The sequence below is a fragment of the Hordeum vulgare genome, chromosome 6H (genome assembly GCF_904849725.1).
Source record: "Hordeum vulgare subsp. vulgare chromosome 6H, MorexV3_pseudomolecules_assembly, whole genome shotgun sequence".
Lineage (NCBI taxonomy): Eukaryota > Viridiplantae > Streptophyta > Magnoliopsida > Poales > Poaceae > Hordeum > Hordeum vulgare.
Window position 1 is genome coordinate 512,724,771 of NC_058523.1, and position 19,689 is coordinate 512,744,459.

General features: G+C 40.3%; 1 protein-coding gene across 1 annotated transcript; it reads right to left on the reverse strand.

Moving 5' to 3' along the window:
- Positions 1 to 10,064: 10,064 nt before the first annotated feature.
- On the reverse strand, positions 10,065 to 16,771 carry LOC123402730 (MADS-box transcription factor 22-like). The gene is made up of 8 exons (XM_045096683.1): positions 16,276 to 16,771; positions 14,242 to 14,320; positions 12,740 to 12,801; positions 12,543 to 12,642; positions 12,411 to 12,452; positions 11,444 to 11,485; positions 11,188 to 11,342; positions 10,065 to 10,391 (listed from the first exon to the last, which is right to left on the reverse strand). Exons 1-8 carry the CDS (start codon positions 16,455 to 16,457, stop codon positions 10,376 to 10,378), a joined length of 678 nt encoding a protein of 225 aa, XP_044952618.1. The 5' UTR covers positions 16,458 to 16,771; the 3' UTR covers positions 10,065 to 10,375.
- Between the last annotated feature and the right edge of the window lie 2,918 nt (positions 16,772 to 19,689).

Sequence of the window (19,689 nt, forward strand, 5' to 3'; positions counted from 1 at the left end):
ATTATGTTATCACTAGCTCGTTATCGGTACGAGGAGAAGTTTCTAAGATGAATGACGAGAATATGCTAATTCTCGAGGAAGACATAGGTTATTCGTCAAACTTAGGGGCTAATGCATCAACCAAATCATGAACAAGGATACATCACGTATGGAGGAGTGATTACCATATTGGCTGACTCCTTTGGCCCCAATGATGTCTACTATGAAACTTTATTCTTGTAGACGTTGTTGGGCCTCCAAGTGAAGAGTTTTGTAGGACAACAACACATTTTCCTCAAGTGGATGGCCTAAGGTTTATGAATCCAACGGAGCTGTAGGATTAAGATGGTCTCTCTCAAGCAACCCTTCAATCAAATACAATGTCTCCAACACACCCAATACAATGGCAAATTGTATAGGTGCACTTGTTAGGCGAAGATATGGTGCTACAAGTGTAGTATGGATACTAGAAATTGATTTTTATAATCTGAATAAATAGAAACAGCGAGGTAACAAGTAGTAAAAAACGATTAAAACTTTATATAAATGCTTGTAAATAAGGCCTAGGGTTCATAATTTCACTAGTGCAATCTCTCAACAATGCTAACATAGTAGAATCATATGGTCATCCCTCAACATGCAACAAATAATCACTCCAAAGTTCCTATTAGCGGAGAACATAATAAGAAGTTGTTGTAGGCAGCGAACCACCTCAAAGTTATTATTTTCGATTAATCTTTTCGGATATTCCTTTAGTTGTCACAAACATCCCTAGAGTTCGAACTAGAATAACACCTATGATACATATCAATGAGCCCTAATGTCACCTAGATACTCTAGTGTCACCTCAAGTATCCGTGGGTTAATTATTTGACATGCATCAAACAATTTCATATCCATCATATTCAATCCAACATAAATAACTTCAAAAAGTACCCCCAAGATTTCTATCAGAGAAGGTAGGACAAGAACGTGTATCAACCCCTATGCATAGGTTAGCCCATTATCACCACGGGAATCCGCAAGTTGAGTACCAAGACATACATCAAATGTTCTCAAATCCAACATTCAGTCCAACATAACGAGATCTCAAAAGGGAAAGATTCAATTCATCACAACATGATATCAAGGGACAAACACCATATGATCCAACTATATTAACAAAGCCCGTGATAAATCAAGATTGTGACATCTCAAGAACACGCGTGCGAGAGAGAGAGAGAGAGAGAGAGATCAGACACATAACTATTGGTACATACCCTCAGCCCCGAGGGTGAACTACTCCCTCCTCGTCTCGGACTCCGTCGGGATCATTAAGATAGCTACCGAAGAAGATTTCCCTCTTCGGCAGGGTACCAGAAAGGCTTTAGATGGGTTTTATTTGATATAGAGAGTTGCGGTGGCGGTGCGGAAGTTCTCTCCTAATTTCCAAAGGTTTGGGATTTATAGGATTTTTCAGCGTTGGAATCACGCCAACCGGAGCCACATGGGTCCCACAAGCTATTAGGGCGCAACCAGGGGGTGGGTGCACCCTGTTAGCTTGTGCCCCACACGTGGCTACCCTACGGCGGTTCTTCGCTCCGGTATTTCTTTTTTTCTCCAGAAAAAAACATAAAAAGTTTCGTGCGATTCTGAGAACTTTCATTTTCTACACAAAACAGCACGACAATAATTCTGTTGAAAACAGCGTCATTCCGGGTTAGTTCTAAATAAGTCATATAAAGTGCATCAAAACCATATAAAATTATTGTGAACATAGGCAAATATGACATGAATAGTTCATAAATTATCGATACGTTGTATACGTATCAGCATCCCCAAGCTTAATTCCTACTCGTCCTCGAGTAGGTAAATGATAAAAGAAGTAATTTATGAAGTGTGAATGCAAGCATAGTGAATAGTTTTGATCATTGATAATTTCAGTCACTTTTCTAGCATCATGACCAACAACTTTTTCTAACAAAAAATCATCACGATAGAGTAGCAATCAATTCACATGTCATGGTTCAAACAATGCATTCTCTTTAAACTTATCAGCATATGTTCTTAGTCATCAAACAATTTCAATGCATCATCAAACCGAAGTAAGAGCTCGACAAAGTCAATTATCATATAGTCTTCTATGATTTCTAATACTCACATCATATTTTCACAACAAACAACATCCATCGAACATAGAGAAAGATAGGGGCTAAATGTTTTGCCTCACAACGTACTTATCATGAAGATATTGTCAACAATAATGAATCATGATCAAATATATTTGACTGGATATATGTGTTTGGATCTATCCCCTCCACACGGTGCTTGCGAACTAATAGATGAAGGTTGGAATAAGAAGTTGACCCAACATGAAAAGTAAATAACATGAAAGTAAATAGATTGTCCCTTCGCAGAGGAAAGTAAGGGTTTACAGAGGTGCTAGAGCTCATTGTTTAAAACAGAGATGAATATATTTCAGGTGGTGTGCCTTTCCTATCCATGTTACAACAAGGGATTTCAACATATTCCATGCTAATCACATTATTGAAAGTTCCCAAATAGAACTGAAAATTTATTCCCCCTCAACCATTCAAACACTTTCCATGGCTAGCCGTATCCACGGGTGCCCTCCAAAAACTATCAACTTTCTAGGGGGCTCTTGTTTATCTATTTTTGTATTATGCAGGACTAGGAATCCTTTTTACCAGCCTCTCTCAAGCAATGACAAGTGAATAAACACTCGTCATGATAATAACCCGCTTAGCATGGAAGATATTAACCGCCCCGATCACTCCATGAGCGATACGGGCGCACAAAACGGATGTTTATTTGAAGTTTTTAGAGGTTGCATATCCAAATTTACTTGGAATGGTAGTGGAATACCATATATATGTAGGTATAGTGGACTCTCATGGAATAAACTTGGCTCAAGGATTTGGATGCACAAGTAGTACCTCTACTTAGTACAAAGTTTTGGCCAGCAAAACGTTCTAAACAAGCACCACGTGTTGGAGGATCCATAACAATATAACATCTATGCAAATATACCCAATCATAACCATTACATTGTCTTCCTTGTCCAACTTCAACTATTTAATCAGGGTTGAAAATAATTAATGGGTATTCACAATCATAAAAGATGTCCAAGATTATATATTTGTATGTGAAAGTTCTCTTTCTTATACTAATTATTCATGAATTGCTTGTATGACCAATATTGTGATTGTCAAACTTCAATAGATTTACTTTATAAACCAAATGAGAAACTACTACTAAGAATATAACACATGGATAATTTTAGATTTATGATATTTCATTCATTCACAATTTACTCTTAGGATATAAGTGAAGATCAATGAGTAGCTAAACTATTAAGTAGCTATGTGAGGATTCTCTCTCAATAAATATTTTCAGATCTCAAAATTTATTTACACAACTAACTAAACAAAATGCACTCCAAGAATAGCACATATCATGTGGACAAATAAAAATTTGGTCTCAACATAGGCTAACCGATATTTGTTTGATGAAGAGAGGTGGGATGCGCAGCATCCCCAAGCTTAGATGCTTGAGACTTCTTGAAATATTTACTTGGGGTGCCTTGGGCATCCCCAAGCTTGAGATTTTGTATCTCGTTCAATCCTCTCATATTTCGGTTTCACCTAAGTCTCAAAAACTTCATCCACACAAACTTGAAAAGAACTCATGAGATAGGTTAGTATGCATAAGAATAAATCAACACTTAATGTACTGCCTAGGCAAGTTGCATACTAATTTTAAAGCATTACATATTGTACACTATCATTTCCACAATTTATATCTACTAATATAAGCCATGAAAATTTTAGGATAAGTAGATAACAAAATTATAAAAGCAATTTGTCCAAACAGAATAGTCTGTAGCAATTAACTCAAAAAGTATACCTGTGTAACTCAAAAATTCTAAAACTTTAGGACCAGATAACGAATTTGTATGACAGTACTCTGTAAACATTTCAACAACTTTCCACGTTCTAGTAAAATCTAATAATTCAAATACTACAACAAAAGTTTTTGTTTTTATATGTCACACATTACACATGCAATTCAAGCATTCTAAAGGTAATTCTTGGCACTTTTTATTCAAAAACAAGATTATAAATAACAGAAGACAAATACTAACAAAATAAAATGACGCTCCAAGCAAAACACATAACATGTGATGAATAAAAATATAGCTCCAAGTAAGATATCTCGATGATGTTGGAGACGAAAGAGGGGATGCCTTCTGGGGCATCCCCAAGCTTAGACGCTTGAGTCTTCCTTGGATATTACCTTGGGGGTACCATGGGAATCCCCAACCTTAGGTTCTTGCCGCTCCTTATTCTCTTCATATCGGTATCTCACCCAAAACTTGAAAACTTCAATCACACAAAAGTTAACGGTACTTCGTGAGATGGGTTAGTATAATAAATAGAGATCATTCACTTAGGTACTGTCAAGACAAGATTCATAAGTTCCCTCTCATAATATCTATTGTATTCTGTCATTCCTATAATTTATATCACTAAATATAAGCTATGGAAACACTAAAATAAGCAAATTATGCACGCAAAACGGAACGTGTCAAAAACAGAACAGTGTGTGAAGATGTGAATGCACGCAAAACGGAACGTGTCAAAAACAAAAAATTATTAAAAACTAGGACAACGTAGATAATTTGCATAACAAAACTTTTTAAAAATTTCAGAATTTTTTATGCTCCAGTATAATCATAGATATTCTGCACTGGAGGTAAAAGTTTCTATTTTTGCACAGAATTAAACAAGTAAGTATCCACACTCTCCCAAAGGCTTTACTTGGCACCTTATTGATATAAAAGACACAAAACATGATTAATACAGTAGCTTAATCATGTGAACACACAAAACCACTAGATAGAAGTCTTGACTTGTCTCCCAACAAGTGCTTTTCTTTAATGCCTTTTAGCTAGGCATGATGATTTTAATGATGCTCACATAAAAGTAATGAACTAAGACACAATGGGAGCATCATGAAGCATATGACAAGGACATTTAAGTATAACTAGCAAAAGGGTCCATGCGTTGCAATGGGAGAAAAAAATACCACACGCTTTAAATATTTTTATAATCATTTTAATTTATTAAAATAATAAGCTAACTAACTAATGTAGTCAGTCCTATCCTATTTTCTTGAGAAATCAACCCGTTCATTGTTAATTCCACCATGATGAGAAATTGAGTGCGACAAGCAAAGCAAAACAAAGAGGCTACGTGAATTGATCAATGGACTGTTATCTTATTTCACTCATGGGATAAAGAATGTGGGATCAGATGACACACTGAAGGTGGTGTTCCATTCTTTGTCACACAAATCCTCACAAAACAAAATTTCTTGCCGGTGCTTGGCACACGGTTGGAGGCATGGGGAGGGGATCTCACCAGATGACGAGTTCCTGCCGGAGGAGGGGATACGATGAGGGGAGCAAGGGTTAGGCGCCTCTATCTGGCCATAAGGAGTCGCCGTTGCCGCGCCATAACCTCGGAGTTCCCCGTGTGAGCCATGGAGGCCCGCCTCCACCTGCAAGTACTTCGCTCCGCTGCGCCGCCGCCGTTCTGGATCGAGCAGACGCATCATTCCCAGTCACTGTAGCTGTCGCGTTGATTTGATCCAGAAGCTGTGCTCGAACGCCGAAACGGGGGCAGCAAGCGGGCAGAGGTACGGCCGCGGAGGCGGGTGGGTTGAGATCAACAACAGTGGTGGTTGAGGTCGGCCGCGACGGCGAGTGGTGTGGCAGCGGCCTGGGCACAGGCCAGGGTGGACCAGGGTCGACGCGATGCGCTCGAGCGCCGCAACGGGGGCAGTGAGCGGGGAGAGGTACGACCGTGGAGGCGGGTGGGTTGAGATCGGCGGCGGTGGCGGTTGAGGTCGGCCGCGGCGGCGAGTGGTGTGGCGGCGGCATGGGCACAGGCCAGGGTGGCCCTGGGTCGACGGGAGGAGGCGATGCGTACGGGTATAATTTTTGCAACGAATCGTTTTTTTCCTTTTGCGTTGCAGATAAATGATGGAGCGCGGGTTGAATAACAAAAATTACACGGTTTTTTTATAAAAATACCGCGGTGGGTTTTTCGACGGAAGAAATAGCCGCTTTATTATTAGGTATAGATAAACTTGCTATGTGTAGGTATTTTGTGAGAAAACAATTCATGGGAGCAAGAATCAACTAGCTTACGAAGGAAAAAACAAGCATATCTTCAAGATTTTCAACACATAGGGAGGAAACTTGATATTATTGTGATTCTTACAAGAATATCTTCCTTCTGCATAATAATTTTTAGTAGCATCATGAAGAAATTAAACAATATAACTATCACATAAATCATTATCTTCATGATCCACAAGCATAGAAAATTTATCACTCTCCCCATAAGAAAAATTCTTCCCATTCATAATAGTGGGAGCAAACTCAACAAAATAACTATCATGTGATACTTGAGTAGCATAATTCAATTGAAAATTAAAATCATGATGAAAAGTTTCATGGTTATTACTACTCTTTATAGCATACATGGCATCACCATAATCATCATAGATAGCAACTTTGTTGTCATAGTCAATTGAAACCTCTTCCAAAATAGTGAACTCGTCACTAAATAATGTAATGACCTCTCCAAATCTACTTTTACCATTATGAGAAGATTCAACACCCTCCAAAATAATGGGATAATTAGTACCTAGAGTTAACACTCTTCCAAACCCCTTTCATCAATATAATCTTCATAAATAGAAAGCATGATTTCATCATACTAAATTTGCTCATCCAAACTTGAGGGGCTACAAATATCATGTTCATCAAACATAGCATCCCCAAGCTTATGGCTTTGCATACCATTAGCATCATGGATATTCAGAGAATTCATACCAACAATATTTATACCATGATCATCATTCAAGGAACTCACATTAAGCATTTTTATAAATTCTTCCTCTAACAATTGAGCACAATTTGCAAACCATCATTTTCACGAAAGACATTAAAAAGGCGAAGCAATTGAGGCAACCTAAATTCCATTTTTTAATAGTTTTCTTTTATAAAACCAAACTAGTGAAAACAAGAAACTAAAAGATTTAACTGCAAGATCTAAAGATATACCTTCAAGCACTCACCTCCCGAGCAACAGTGCTAGAAAAGAGCTTGATGTCTACTACGCAACTTTATTCTTGTAGACGTTGTTGGGCCTCCAAGTGCAGAGTTTTATAGAACAACAACAAATTTCCCTCAAGTGGATGACCTAAGGTTTATCAATCCGTGGGAGGCGTAGGATGAAGAAGGTCTCTCTTAATCAACCCTCCAATCAAATACAAGAAATATCTTGTGTCCCCAACACACCCAATACAATGGCAAATTATATAGGTGCAGTATTTCAACAAAGAGATCGTGATACAAGTGTAGTATGGATAGTAGAAATAGATTTTTATAATTTGAATAAATAAAAACAGCGGGGTAACAAGTAGTAAACAATGAGAAAAACGTTATATAAATGCTTGGAAATAAGGCCTAGGGTTCATACTTTCACTACTGAAATCTCTCAACAATATTAACATAGTAGAATCATATGGTCATCCCTCAACATGCAACAAAGAATCACTCCAAAGTTCCTATTAGCGGAGAAAATAAGAAGAATTTTTTGTAGGAGGCGAACCACCTGAAAGTTATTCTTTCCGATCAATCTTTTGGGCTATTCCTGTAGGTGTCACAAACAGCCCTAGAGTTTGTACTAGAATAACACCTATGATACATATCAATCAACCCTAATGTCACCTATATACTCCAATGTCACATCAAGTATCCGTGGGTTAATTATTTAACATGCATCAAACAATTTCAGATTCATCATATTCAATCCAATACAAAGAACTTCAAACATTACCCCTAGATTTCTATTGGAGAAGGTAGGACAAGAACGTGTATCAACCCCTATGCATATATTACCCCTTTGTCACCACGAGAACTCACAAGTTGAGTACCAAGACATACATCAAGTGTTCCCAAATCCAATATTCAATCCAATATAACGAGATCTCAAAGGAAAACATTCAATTCATCATAACAAGATAGCAAGGCACAAACACCATATGATCGTCAAGATTGTGACATCTCAATAACACAAGAGAGAGAGAGACAGAGAGAGAGAGAGATATATATCAAACGCATAGCTACTGGTACATACCCTCGGCCCCGAGGGTGAACTACTCCCTCCTCGTCATGGCCTCCGACGGGATGATGAACATGGCCATCAGAGACGATTTCCCCATCCAGCAAGGTACTCGAAAGGCTCAAGATGATTTTTTTTTCTTCAATACAGAGAGTTGCGGCGGCGGAGCGGAAGTTCTCTCCTAATTCCTGAGTGTTTTGTGATTTATAAGATTTTTCAGCGTTGGAATCACGCTAGCCGGAGCCAGGTGGGCCCCACAAGCTATCAGGACGCGCCCGTGTGGACGTGCCATGTTAGCTTGTGGCCCACGTGTGGCTCCCCTCCGAAGGTTCCTCGCTCCAGTATTTCTTATTTTCTCCAGAAAAAATCGTAAATAAGTTTTGGGCGATTGCGAAAACTTATATTTTCTATACAAAAACAACACCATGGTAATTTTGCTGAAAATAGTGTGGGTCTGGATTAGTTCTAAATAAATCATATAAAGTACATCAAAATCATATAAAAGTATTGTGAACATAGGTAAATATGGCATGAATACTTCATAAATTATCGATACGTTGGAGACGTATTAGTCAACTACAATCATCTTTGCCCCATTTTGGCAACCTTGTTAATATTCGTGTTCTTGCTAAAGCTAAAATGGTAGTAGTTTGATGTGGTCGTCTTTGATTCAAATTCCTGGAGTAAGGTACTTGTTGTCTACTCCTATGCCTAACTGTTTCTCCATAGAAAATGGACAAATGCATTATGTGCCACAAGAAGGAGATGCAACTTTTCACCAAAAAGGCTCGGAACCTGAACAAGTAGATGAAGAAGAACTCGCCCCCGACGAAGAAGAGGAGCAGCAACAATAAGAAGACTACACCACCTATACGAACCTCTATAGTCTCGAGGGTCCATCAATGACATGAGCTACCTTGCTGAGTCCCTTCGAGACACGTCCGCCTTACATGAACACCAGCTTCTCCAACTAGCGAACTTCTTGAAAGTAGCAATCTTCTCGGTATCAAACTTCTTGAAGCTTAGAAATCTTGTTTGCAGGGCAGATAACATTCTCTTAAGTTTATAGCAAACTTTTCGAAAGATTATAGCAATCTTCATAAAACTCCAGCCACTATTTATCTGTGTTCACTAGCAAACAAATTAGTCATAAATCTCTCCATGCAGTCTAGACTATCCCAAATCCTATAAACAGTCACCAAATCAAAGGGAGCTATGGGGCGTCCGAACAATGTGCGGACTCCGACAGCTCAGCCTCGGACCCCACAACAAACCGACCTTTTCCCTCCTCCCCTTCTTTCTTCTGTATCCATTTGGATAAGGGGCAGCCAAGTAGAGAATTGAGGGGTATAGCCACGAAAATGTGTTTGCATACATTTAATTAAGTCCATTTGGTGATCCACGTTGAATATGTCTAAGGAAGTATGTGTCGAGAACAAAGTTTTTTGTTGTTGTGATTTTTATTTTTTTTGGCAATTGTTCTTTGTGAACTTGCACAACTATATATTCTAGGGGCCCGCATTTTAGCATTACAAACACTGAAAAATGTTAAAATTATAATGATATTTGCGTTTCATACATAAAACCACATGTCCGTTATGACTCATTTCTATCCGTCCACGCACCTATGTCTCTTACTTTTTTCTTATTTTTCTTATATGTCCGGAGAGAGATGAAGAAAAGAAATAATAAAAAAACATAAAAGATGCTATGTGATGGGCCTGATACTATGTTGCAGACCCATGAACACTGACCGAACACACCCAAGCACTCCTATGAGATGAGTACGAGGAGTGCCAGACAACCGGAGCGAGGCCGGGATGCCGTAACCTTAACTTTAGAACGTGCCCTTCTGAGCGCTGTTCAACATTCTTCTTCACCATATGATTAGAACGCTGACCAAGACATGTATTTATAGATCATAATTTAAGATACCAACAAGGTACATACATAGCATGAAAAGTGTCAACAGCGACGAGAAGAACATCAGGTAGCTCTCTAGAAGTTTAGTTACGGTCCTAGCAAATGCCAAACAGTAAAAACGGAAACATCACATCATGCAGCCACAAGGATGGTAAATCAGGTCAACTGATCTCGCTTCAGCTGCAAGTTTATTGCAGCCCAGGTTTGTTCATAACACAAGAGCTTCTCCACTGATGCTGCACCTCCATGAAGAACCGAACGGATGACAACTACTGTTACTTCCATGGCAATCTGCAAGAAATTATCGAAATGTAAAATATGCAAAATGACATGTTCGTGAAAGAGATACAGGCGGAAGAGGGAATCATGACAAATGAAATTTGGGCGGTATTACAATGTACCACAGACGTTTCTGCAATATACTTTATTACAACTAAAACAGTGTTACTTATTTCCAAACAAAGGTAGTACAAACTAGTTGTCCTGTAACAAACTGTTATTCAAATTTTCCAAGTAAAAGAACGGTTATTCCAAATAGCTAAGTATACCCTACATTTCTCTAATTTGACAAGCGCAAGAAAAAGTGAGATATGACATGAGATTCTAATCCATTTATCACTATCAAAATGATGTATCACATGTGAATATGTGATCATGAGATTGCACGAAAATAACAAAAACAGATGCTTAGCATTACTACGTAACTCAAAAACGTGATTTATTTCAATCAGATGGTACGATCAAATACAAGCAATTGAACAGTGGGTAGGTTGCAGACTCTCCCATGGAATATGAATTGTAATGTCTATGGTTATGGACCCCAATCTAAACCTTTTTGAGTAAATCAAAGTTCTAAGCTAAAATAAGGGATATACTAACATTGATCTAGTATTCATGATTTTTTGATAATTTATTAACAGAGCTCAGCTCATACGATCATATCCACATCAATATCAACCAGGAAGCTGCATCCATATCTATACCACTGTCCACTGACACATACCAAGTCACTAAGTACAGAACTATATGGATCTGCGTTAAAAAACTTGATAATTTCAGAGAAGCAACATCGCTCTTGGAAACTCACGCTAATTTCAGGGAAACATCGGAACCATCATCATTATCCTGTGAGCTTCCAGAGTGCAATGCAGTCATGACAGATTCCGAGGACTGTCCATCTTCAGCAATAACATTTTCGGTATCAACAACCACTAGCTTGCCAGCTGTTGGAACCTGGGCTACCTGCATCCAGAAATAACAAAGCAAATAGAAATTAGTATTCAGATGGACTGGACTGAAAAATAGAAGTGTTGACTAAAGAAAGTTGAGTTTCAAGTCCATACTTGGTTCCTCAGTTTCTTATTCTCTTCTGCCAGCTGTGAACTCTGGTACAATATGCAAATGGTGCAACTTTTATTAGTTTTACATCTTATCTCTACAGACAAGGGTACTTCAAACCAATAAATAGACATTCTGTTCATCTAATTCTATATGTGATTAGCTTCAAACAGCATAATGAACCTTTCAAGCAGTAAGCGCAAGCTGCCACAATGTTGAAGGTAGTTCTTATTCTGCATGCTACATTGGTAAATGATGACAAATCAACTACAACATCTACAGCTTGCCATTGAGTTTTTTATTCCGTCAAATGAGAACTTATTCCTCCATCTTCAAATCAGCCAGAATAATTAAGTTTAAATAAGTAGAACATAGAAATACTCAAAATATTAGAGGTGAATAAACTAATATGTTGGACAAAAAATAAGAATATTTATAGTCATTTACACATGTAAACAACAAAAAAGAATATACTTTCTTGCTTTGGTACTGAAAGGAATAGTAAAGCTAAAAAGACTCCACATAAGTATATGTAAACACTAAATTCTCGTACCATCTTCTCTCTGGTTTAAGCACTTACATGATCTGTTATATTTGCTTGCATCTTTTTAAAAGGATGGTGCTCAAGCATTCAGACTCTGAACATATCCCTATTTTCCTATTTCAGTATACAAGGCTAATAACGTTGCAAAAATCCAGTTGTACTGTCCAACCCACAAAGACATGAATAATTCCATTTTTGTTAGTGTACAATATGCTAAATTATTTTTTATAGAAAAATATACTATTAAAAATGTATCCGTGGATGTAAAAATGTAAACATGTAAGAATTTAATGTAATAACATTTGATTATGAAAACATGAGAAACATGTGTAGATGAACCTGAACCAAAGAATAAGGTTTTATTTATTTAAAAAAAATCCATTCACCTAAAATAATGGCTTCAAAACTGATCTTGCAATAAGCTTTACCTTTCGATGTAGTTCATTTATCTGTTCCAAGAATTGTTGATCCTGCAAAATAATACAGCCCGTTAAAAAGTTGCTCATTTTGAGCCTGACTGGAAGGGAACTTTGAAAAAATGCCATGTTCAGTCACCGTACTTTCGTCTGAAGCACCTTGTGCAGACCAGTTTCTAGATTTTTCTCCAACTGTTGGAGTTCATCAACACTTAATCCCTCAAGCTCCTCGCCTCTCATCTGTCTATAAGTTGGGCAAGAATTTCCATTATTATATATGGAATTGACAAATAAATTCAACATGGATCACGTAAACAATATATAATGGGGTAGAACATAACCTTAGTCGAAGACTAGCTTCTGCAAGCTGATCGTTCAAATTTGCATATTTGCTATGTTCTAACTGAAAATAGAAATGCGCCAGCATGTCAGTTCAAATCACAATTATCTTCATACCAAGAGGAGTTTTAAAAAATGAGTACTCTCGATGGATTCAGAAAAAGCAGTAATTATCATATTGCAATAGCTAACAATTTTTTTCCTCATATTTACAGGAAGTTAGAGTTATGGAGGCAAACCTTGGAATCGAAAGGTTTTAGACTTAGTAGGACTAAAACCGAGTACATGAGGTGCGCTTTCAATACTACAATGCACGAGGAGGAGGATGTTAGCCTTGATGGTCAGGTGGTGCCTCAGAAGGACACCTTCCGATATTTGGGGTCAATGTTGCGGAAAGATGGGGATATCGATGAAGATATGAACCATCGAATTACAGCCGGATGGATGAAGTGGCGCCAAGCTTCTGGCATTCTCTGTGACAAGAGGGTGCCACAAAAGCTAAAAGGCAAGTACTATAGGACGGCGGTTCGACTTGCAATGTTGTATGGCGCTGAGTGTTGGCCGACTAAAAGGCGACATGTGCAACAGTTAGGTGTGGCGAAGATGCGCGTGTTGAGATGGACGTGTGGCCAGACAAGGAAGGGCCGAATCCGGAATGATGATATACGAGGTAGAGTTGGGGTAGCACCAATTGAAGAGAAGCTTGTCCAACATCGTCTGAGATGGTTTGGGCATATTCAACGCAGGCCCCCAGAAGCCCCAGTGCATAGCGAACGACTAAAGCATGCGGATAATATCAAAAGAGGCCGGGGTAGACCGAACTTGACATGGGAAGAGTTCGTAAAGAGAGATTTGAAGGATTGGAGCATCACCAAAGAACTAGCCATGGACAGGGGTGCGTGGAAGCTTGCTATACATGTGCGAGAACAATGAGTTGGTCGCGAGATCTTATGGGTTTCACCTCTAGCCTACCCCAACATATTTGGGACTAAAGGCTTTGTTGTTGTTGTTGTTTGTATTTACAAATGGATAATCATTTCACAAACCAAGAAAAAAAACATGGATAATCCAAACAAAAGTTTTATTGTGCCCAAGGGTTCAACTTAATAGAGTGCTGACACCCATTAATAAAAGCAAGAGAATTATGAAGTATACCATTTTTACAGCTATCATGAACAATACTGGGCCTATCATTAGCTTATATGTGGCCTGTCACCCAACTCGAAAAAACTTGATAAGGGTATAGAAGAAACTGTTGTTTCAACTTTCAAGTATTCTTTATAGCTTCTTAAAGGGTACCAAGCATAGTTTTGCTTCAATGGTTTTAGATGGAAAAAATGCATTTATATAAAAGGTTTGTGGCAGGTTAGTCCTTGAATACAAGATATTTTATTTTGGGTCACATCCTTATGTTGCTCATGTAGATTCACAAGTATTAGGATGCTATAATCAAAGAACTTTAATTTGCTGGCTAACATCAATGAGGGTGAGAAGTGCTTATTACGTTCAAGTCAAGAGTAGGCTGGTCTGTTTTCCCCAGGTTCTTAGAATGCGTGCTGTACTTGTCGATGATCTCATTCATACTGTCCAAGGAAAGGCAATATCAGTACCACATGAAGCTGCAACTATCCAACAAAAAGGAAATGACTAAAATAAATGTGATACGGTGATGTTCAGAATTATACAGGGGCACCATGACATTAACTATAGTCACTTTGACAGTTCATTGTAACAATGACCGTGACAAAGAAAAAACAGCCCCTAACTAATACATTTCAACATATATAAGATGATGCTGTTAGTGCCATGGGCTACGACTAAACAAACAGAAGAGAAAGCTAAAGCATGTTTATTTCTTAAACGAAGAGAGACTCTCCTTAGCCAGATTGAAAGTAAGAATGGTTTTTGAATCCAAATAGCTTAGTGAGAAAGCATCGAAACTGAGTCTACATCATTTTCTCATTAACTTTGTATAGTTAGATGGTCTCAGCATTTATCATGTACCATTCAGTTCAGATTATTCTTTAATTGCTTAAACAAATACTAATTACTTGCTCAGGTTCCTACAAGTGACGAAAATATATTGCGCCGCGGAGGAAATTAATGCTGGACTCAAGTGTCCTTACATTTTGCTAGATCCTACTGTTTGCTGCTAATAAGAGTTCCAAGTCATAGTGATTTGCTTGTAATGCTATGTTAGACAAATGCGTGGTTATTGATAATTACTGAAGTTGGAATCCAAAAAAATTAGAACACCGGAGGACTCCTCAAAATGTTGCTATTGTTTAACCCGACAGTTACTGTTTAAAAAAGAAGTTGAGATCATACACACTAATTGTGTATGATCTCAACATCCTCAGCTAAACAAATGTGTATCCTTTGATTAGCTGAGGAATCTTTTCAATGCCAACATATACAGCACAACTAAGACTATTTCATCTTTAATAAATTCTTTCAGTACCATTCTTGAAAGAAAGAAAAAACTTCCAGTACAGTGACATCCGCATGTAAAGCCAGTACATAAGTTCAAGAAGCGTGATGCACCGTTCGAAGTTACATGAGAATCTCGTAAACAAACATAATGCACAAGATGCTACTGTGTTAGAATACTATGTAGCTAACTAGGACAAATTATCCCCGAACGGTCACGCTGAACTGCAGAGTATGGGACCTGAACAAAACAAGTGGAGGACATCAGCACAACAATCTATATATGGACCACAAATATATCGTTGCTTTCTCCCGTCGAGGAAGCTTCACACCCAAACTAAGAAGAAAGGAAAAGAGGCGACGAACAATGCGTGCAAGAGTACAAATAATATCTCATCAAACAACAGTAACCGATATCTACAGTACATACGAGTACAGATAAAAATAACAAGCTGCACAGAACACGAAGTCCACATTAGAAACCAGCGAGCGACGCAACGTAGGAGTAGCAGCACATAAAATCACAAGTCCGGCCGTACGCCATTAGCAGGCTCAACTTTGCCCCACCGGAGCACTCGAGGGGCATCCTCTTGGATGAGACCACAAGAACGGACGATGCATAAACATACGCAGCGAATAGAAACGGAAGCTGCGGCACTGGCAAAGGCCCGCATGCTCTTCAGTCTCAACACACCGCTCGATCGGGTAAAAAAAAGAAGCTCAACAGAAAAATCTGCAACCAGCTACAGGAGCATTATACTACTATCCTACAGTGAACAGACACAAAATCCCCATTTCGGCAACAAAAAAAAACGACAGCCGCAGACGTAACTAGAGGATCCGTTGCGGGCGGCGCTAATTAAGCAACGCGATCCGCCCCGCTAGCACGTCGCATGATGCATGCCGGGCGCGCGAGGCGCGGAGAAGCACACGGCACAGACATGCGGCCCGCGAGGAGGCGCAGCATGAACCCTAGGCGGGCCGGATCCTGCGCCCGGGAAGGCCGGAGGGGAAGAGAGAAGGGCAGATCTACGGACCGTCGCGAGACAAGACGAGACGAGAAGGAGCGGCGCGCAGCGGGAGGGACCAGGGACGTATATGTATGTACCTGGAGCTGGCGAACTGGGAGAGCTTGCCGGTGGAGGAGAAGACGATGAGCGCGACGTCGGCGTCGCAGAGGACGGAGAGCTCCTCGGCCTTCTTGAAGAGGCCCCGGCGGCGCTTGGAGAAGGTGACCTGCCGCGCCGCCGCGCTCTCTATCCGCTTTATCTCCCTCCGCTCCCGCGCCATCGCGTCTCCTCCGGTCCTCCCTCCTCCTAGGTCCCGGTCACCGACCGATCGATCTCCCCGCCCCCGCGCGCTCTCTCCCCCCGCCACCACCCACGCCGAGGTAGCGCGCGTCGCCCGGGCAGGCAGGCAGGCAGGCTGGCTGGGAGCACCGAGCGCGGCTCACTCGCCGATGCGGCGGGAGGGTTGCGGTCGCGGTCGCGATGGGGGATGCGAAAGGAGAGGAGGGGAGAGGAAAGGGGAGGGGGAGGTGGAGTGGAGGAGGCGACGCGGACGCGGGGGTCGGGGTCTCGAGACGGGGACCAGCGCTTCGCTTTGCTCCTATTGGCAAACGGGGGTGTGCTACTAATAAAAACCGGGCCGACCGCGGCCCGGGCCAGCCCACGCGAGGTTAAGCGCATATAAACAAAGCGCGATTATTCAACGAGGCACGGGGGTGGGGGCCGCCGGCCCAGTCATTGTTTATGCATGCGACACGCGACTGCGGCGCCGGAGCAGAGAGGGGGGAGTGGACGGCTGGCTGGCTGGCTAGGGGGGAGTAGAGTAGCTGGGCGGGGGCTGGGTGGGTTGATGGATGGGGGAAGGGGGGGAGGAAAGGGAGGGTGCCGGAAATGGAAAGGGTGGCGCGGCCGGACGAGAACAGTACTGGCTGTAGCAGGCGGCCGTGCCTGAAGGAAGGAAGGAAGGAAGGAATCGAGGGGGGAGGGAAGGCCGGAAAGGAAAGGGAAGCCAGAGCTAGGCTGCAGAGTAGAGCCGTAGGGGAGAATTGATTCCTTGCTGCATGGGCAGCACGCACGGGCACGGCCGCGTACTCCACTGCAGACCCCCGGATTCCCTGTTCCGGCAACCACTCTGTGGCTCGCTTGCCATGCCTTCCCTCCCCTCCCTCGTTTGTTTTCGCTTCAGTTTCCTGCGTGCGGGCTGGGCGGCACCCGCGGCCGCGTGGTGTCACTGCAGACGCCCGGATTCGCTGTTCCGGCCCCGGCCCCGTGCGCCGCGATGCTGGTTTGGCTTTCCCTGGTTTTGGGCTGGCTTCTCTCGTTTTCCGCTGGGTTTCTTGCTGTCTCGTCTTCACCTTGTGACCCGTCCTCCGTCTCCTCCTTTGCTCGGCTGTTTCCTGAAATTCAGATAGATTTGCTGGACTTTGTGAAGATTACTGGAATGGTAATTAAGGTGGAAACCTTTTTGTGATGGATATCTTTATATATTTTAGATGTGTAAAATGTACAAGATTGTGCGGTTTCATAAAGGCTAGCGAGATATCGTATCACCATATTATATCGTGATTGTTTTGACAAACTGTTGACATGTGAGATATCTTATTATTGTTTGCTAGTTGGTTATGTATTATCATCGTTGAATATGATGCTTAATTATTATCATGAATGTGGTTAAATATGATTTATGTTGAAAACTTAAACATTAGAAAAGCACTAGACGATGCCCCGCGCATTGCTGCGGAAAATTTATTAAACAATATATGAATAAATATTAGAAAACTAATGTTAATGCAAAAACCATTATAAAAATGTCTTGTTTAATTATCTAGAAAAAAATCATGCATGAGGGTATGTTTTGCACGAAGTGATTAATGAAAAAAGTAACTTTTGACTACATGCATGATTTGATGATGTAGCATTGTTACGTGAAAAGGAAAACTATGTATTAGGTTCTAGCTATTTAAAAATAGAAGATATGTATAATGACAAGAATAAAAGAGTTTTTTTTAATTTTCTTTATCATTTTCAGTTCTATCAACTGAATTGCTTAATGACGAGCAATGAGTTAAACTTGGGGAGTTGATAGGTCTTCAACGTATCTACTTTTACTCTAGTTTTGACCTCTAATTTGCATGATTTGAATAAAACTAACTCATACTGATGTTGTTTTCAGCACAACTACTTTAGCGTTATTTTCGTGCAGAAATAAAAGTTATCGGAATCAGATGAAACTTTTTGTGAATTATTTGTGGGATTTATAAGGAATTATGGAGCGAAGACCTGTCGGGGGAAGGTGTGTTAGGGGGGCACAAGCCAACACATGTGTGTTGGAAGTATTTCCAAGGTTGATGTGATCACCATCGCACGCTCTCCTTACCTTTCGGATTAGTATTGAACCTAAATAAATGTTATTTGGTGTTTGCGTTGAGCATAAACATGATTAGATCGTATTTATTGCAATGCGGTTATTCATTTAAGTCAGAGAATTATGATTATTCTGTTTACATGAATAATACCTTCAATGGTCATCCACCCAATGTGAATGGTTTATTGAATCTCGGTCGTAGTGATACACATGTTCATAGTATGTATGCCAAAAGATACAAAGTTTGTAATGATAGTACCACTTACTTGTGGCACTCCGCTTAGGTCATATTGGTATAAAACGCATGACGAAGATCCATAGTGATGGATCTTTGGACTCACTCGATTTTGAATCATTTGATACATGTGAACCATGCCTATCGTTGTAAATGCATGAAGAAACTCCATGCAGATGGATCTTTTGTACTCACTTGATTTTGAATCATTTGAGACATGCAAACCATGCCACATGGGCAAGATGACTTGAGGCCTCGTTTTCGAGTAAGAATGAACAAGCAAGTGACTTACTGGAAATAATACGTTTTGATGTATGCAACCCAATGACTGTTGAAGCACGCAGTAGATATCGTTATGTTATTACTTCACAGATGATTTGAGTAGATATATGTGTATTTACTTGATGAATCACGAGTCTGAAATACTAAAAAATTCAAGCAATTTCACACTGAAATTGAAGATCATCATGACAAGAGGATGAAATGTCTACGATATGATCGTAGAGGTGAATATCTAAGTTGCGAGTTTGGTATACATTTAAGACAATGTGGAAATTGTTTCACAACGCATGCCACCTGGAACACCATAGTGTAATGGTGTGTCCAAACGTCGTAGCCGCGCCCTATTGGATATGGTGCATACTATGATGTTTCTTATCGAATTACCACTATCATTTTGGGGTTATGTAATAGAGACAACCACGTTCACTTTAGATAGGGCACCATATAATTCCTTTGAGATGACACCGTATGAATTATGATTTGGCAACAAACCTAAGTTTTCATTTCTTAAAGTCTCGGGCTACGATGCTTATGTCAAAAGGCTTCAGTCTGATAAGCTCGAGCCCAAAACGGATAAGTGCATCTTCATAGGATACCCAAAGAAAATAGTTGGGTATACCTCCTATCTCAGAT

Excerpts from the sequence above, each read along its gene's own strand:
- LOC123402730 (XM_045096683.1), bottom strand. The coding sequence starts at position 16,457 with ATGGCGCGGGAGCGGAGGGAGATAAAGCGGATAGAGAGCGCGGCGGCG. Across the intron at positions 12,802-14,241 it reads AGCCTACTCTTGACTTGAAC|TTAGAACATAGCAAATATGC; the intron begins GTAATAAGCACT and ends TTCTATTTTCAG. Across the intron at positions 12,643-12,739 it reads GAAGCTAGTCTTCGACTAAG|ACAGATGAGAGGCGAGGAGC; the intron begins GTTATGTTCTAC and ends CCCAACTTATAG.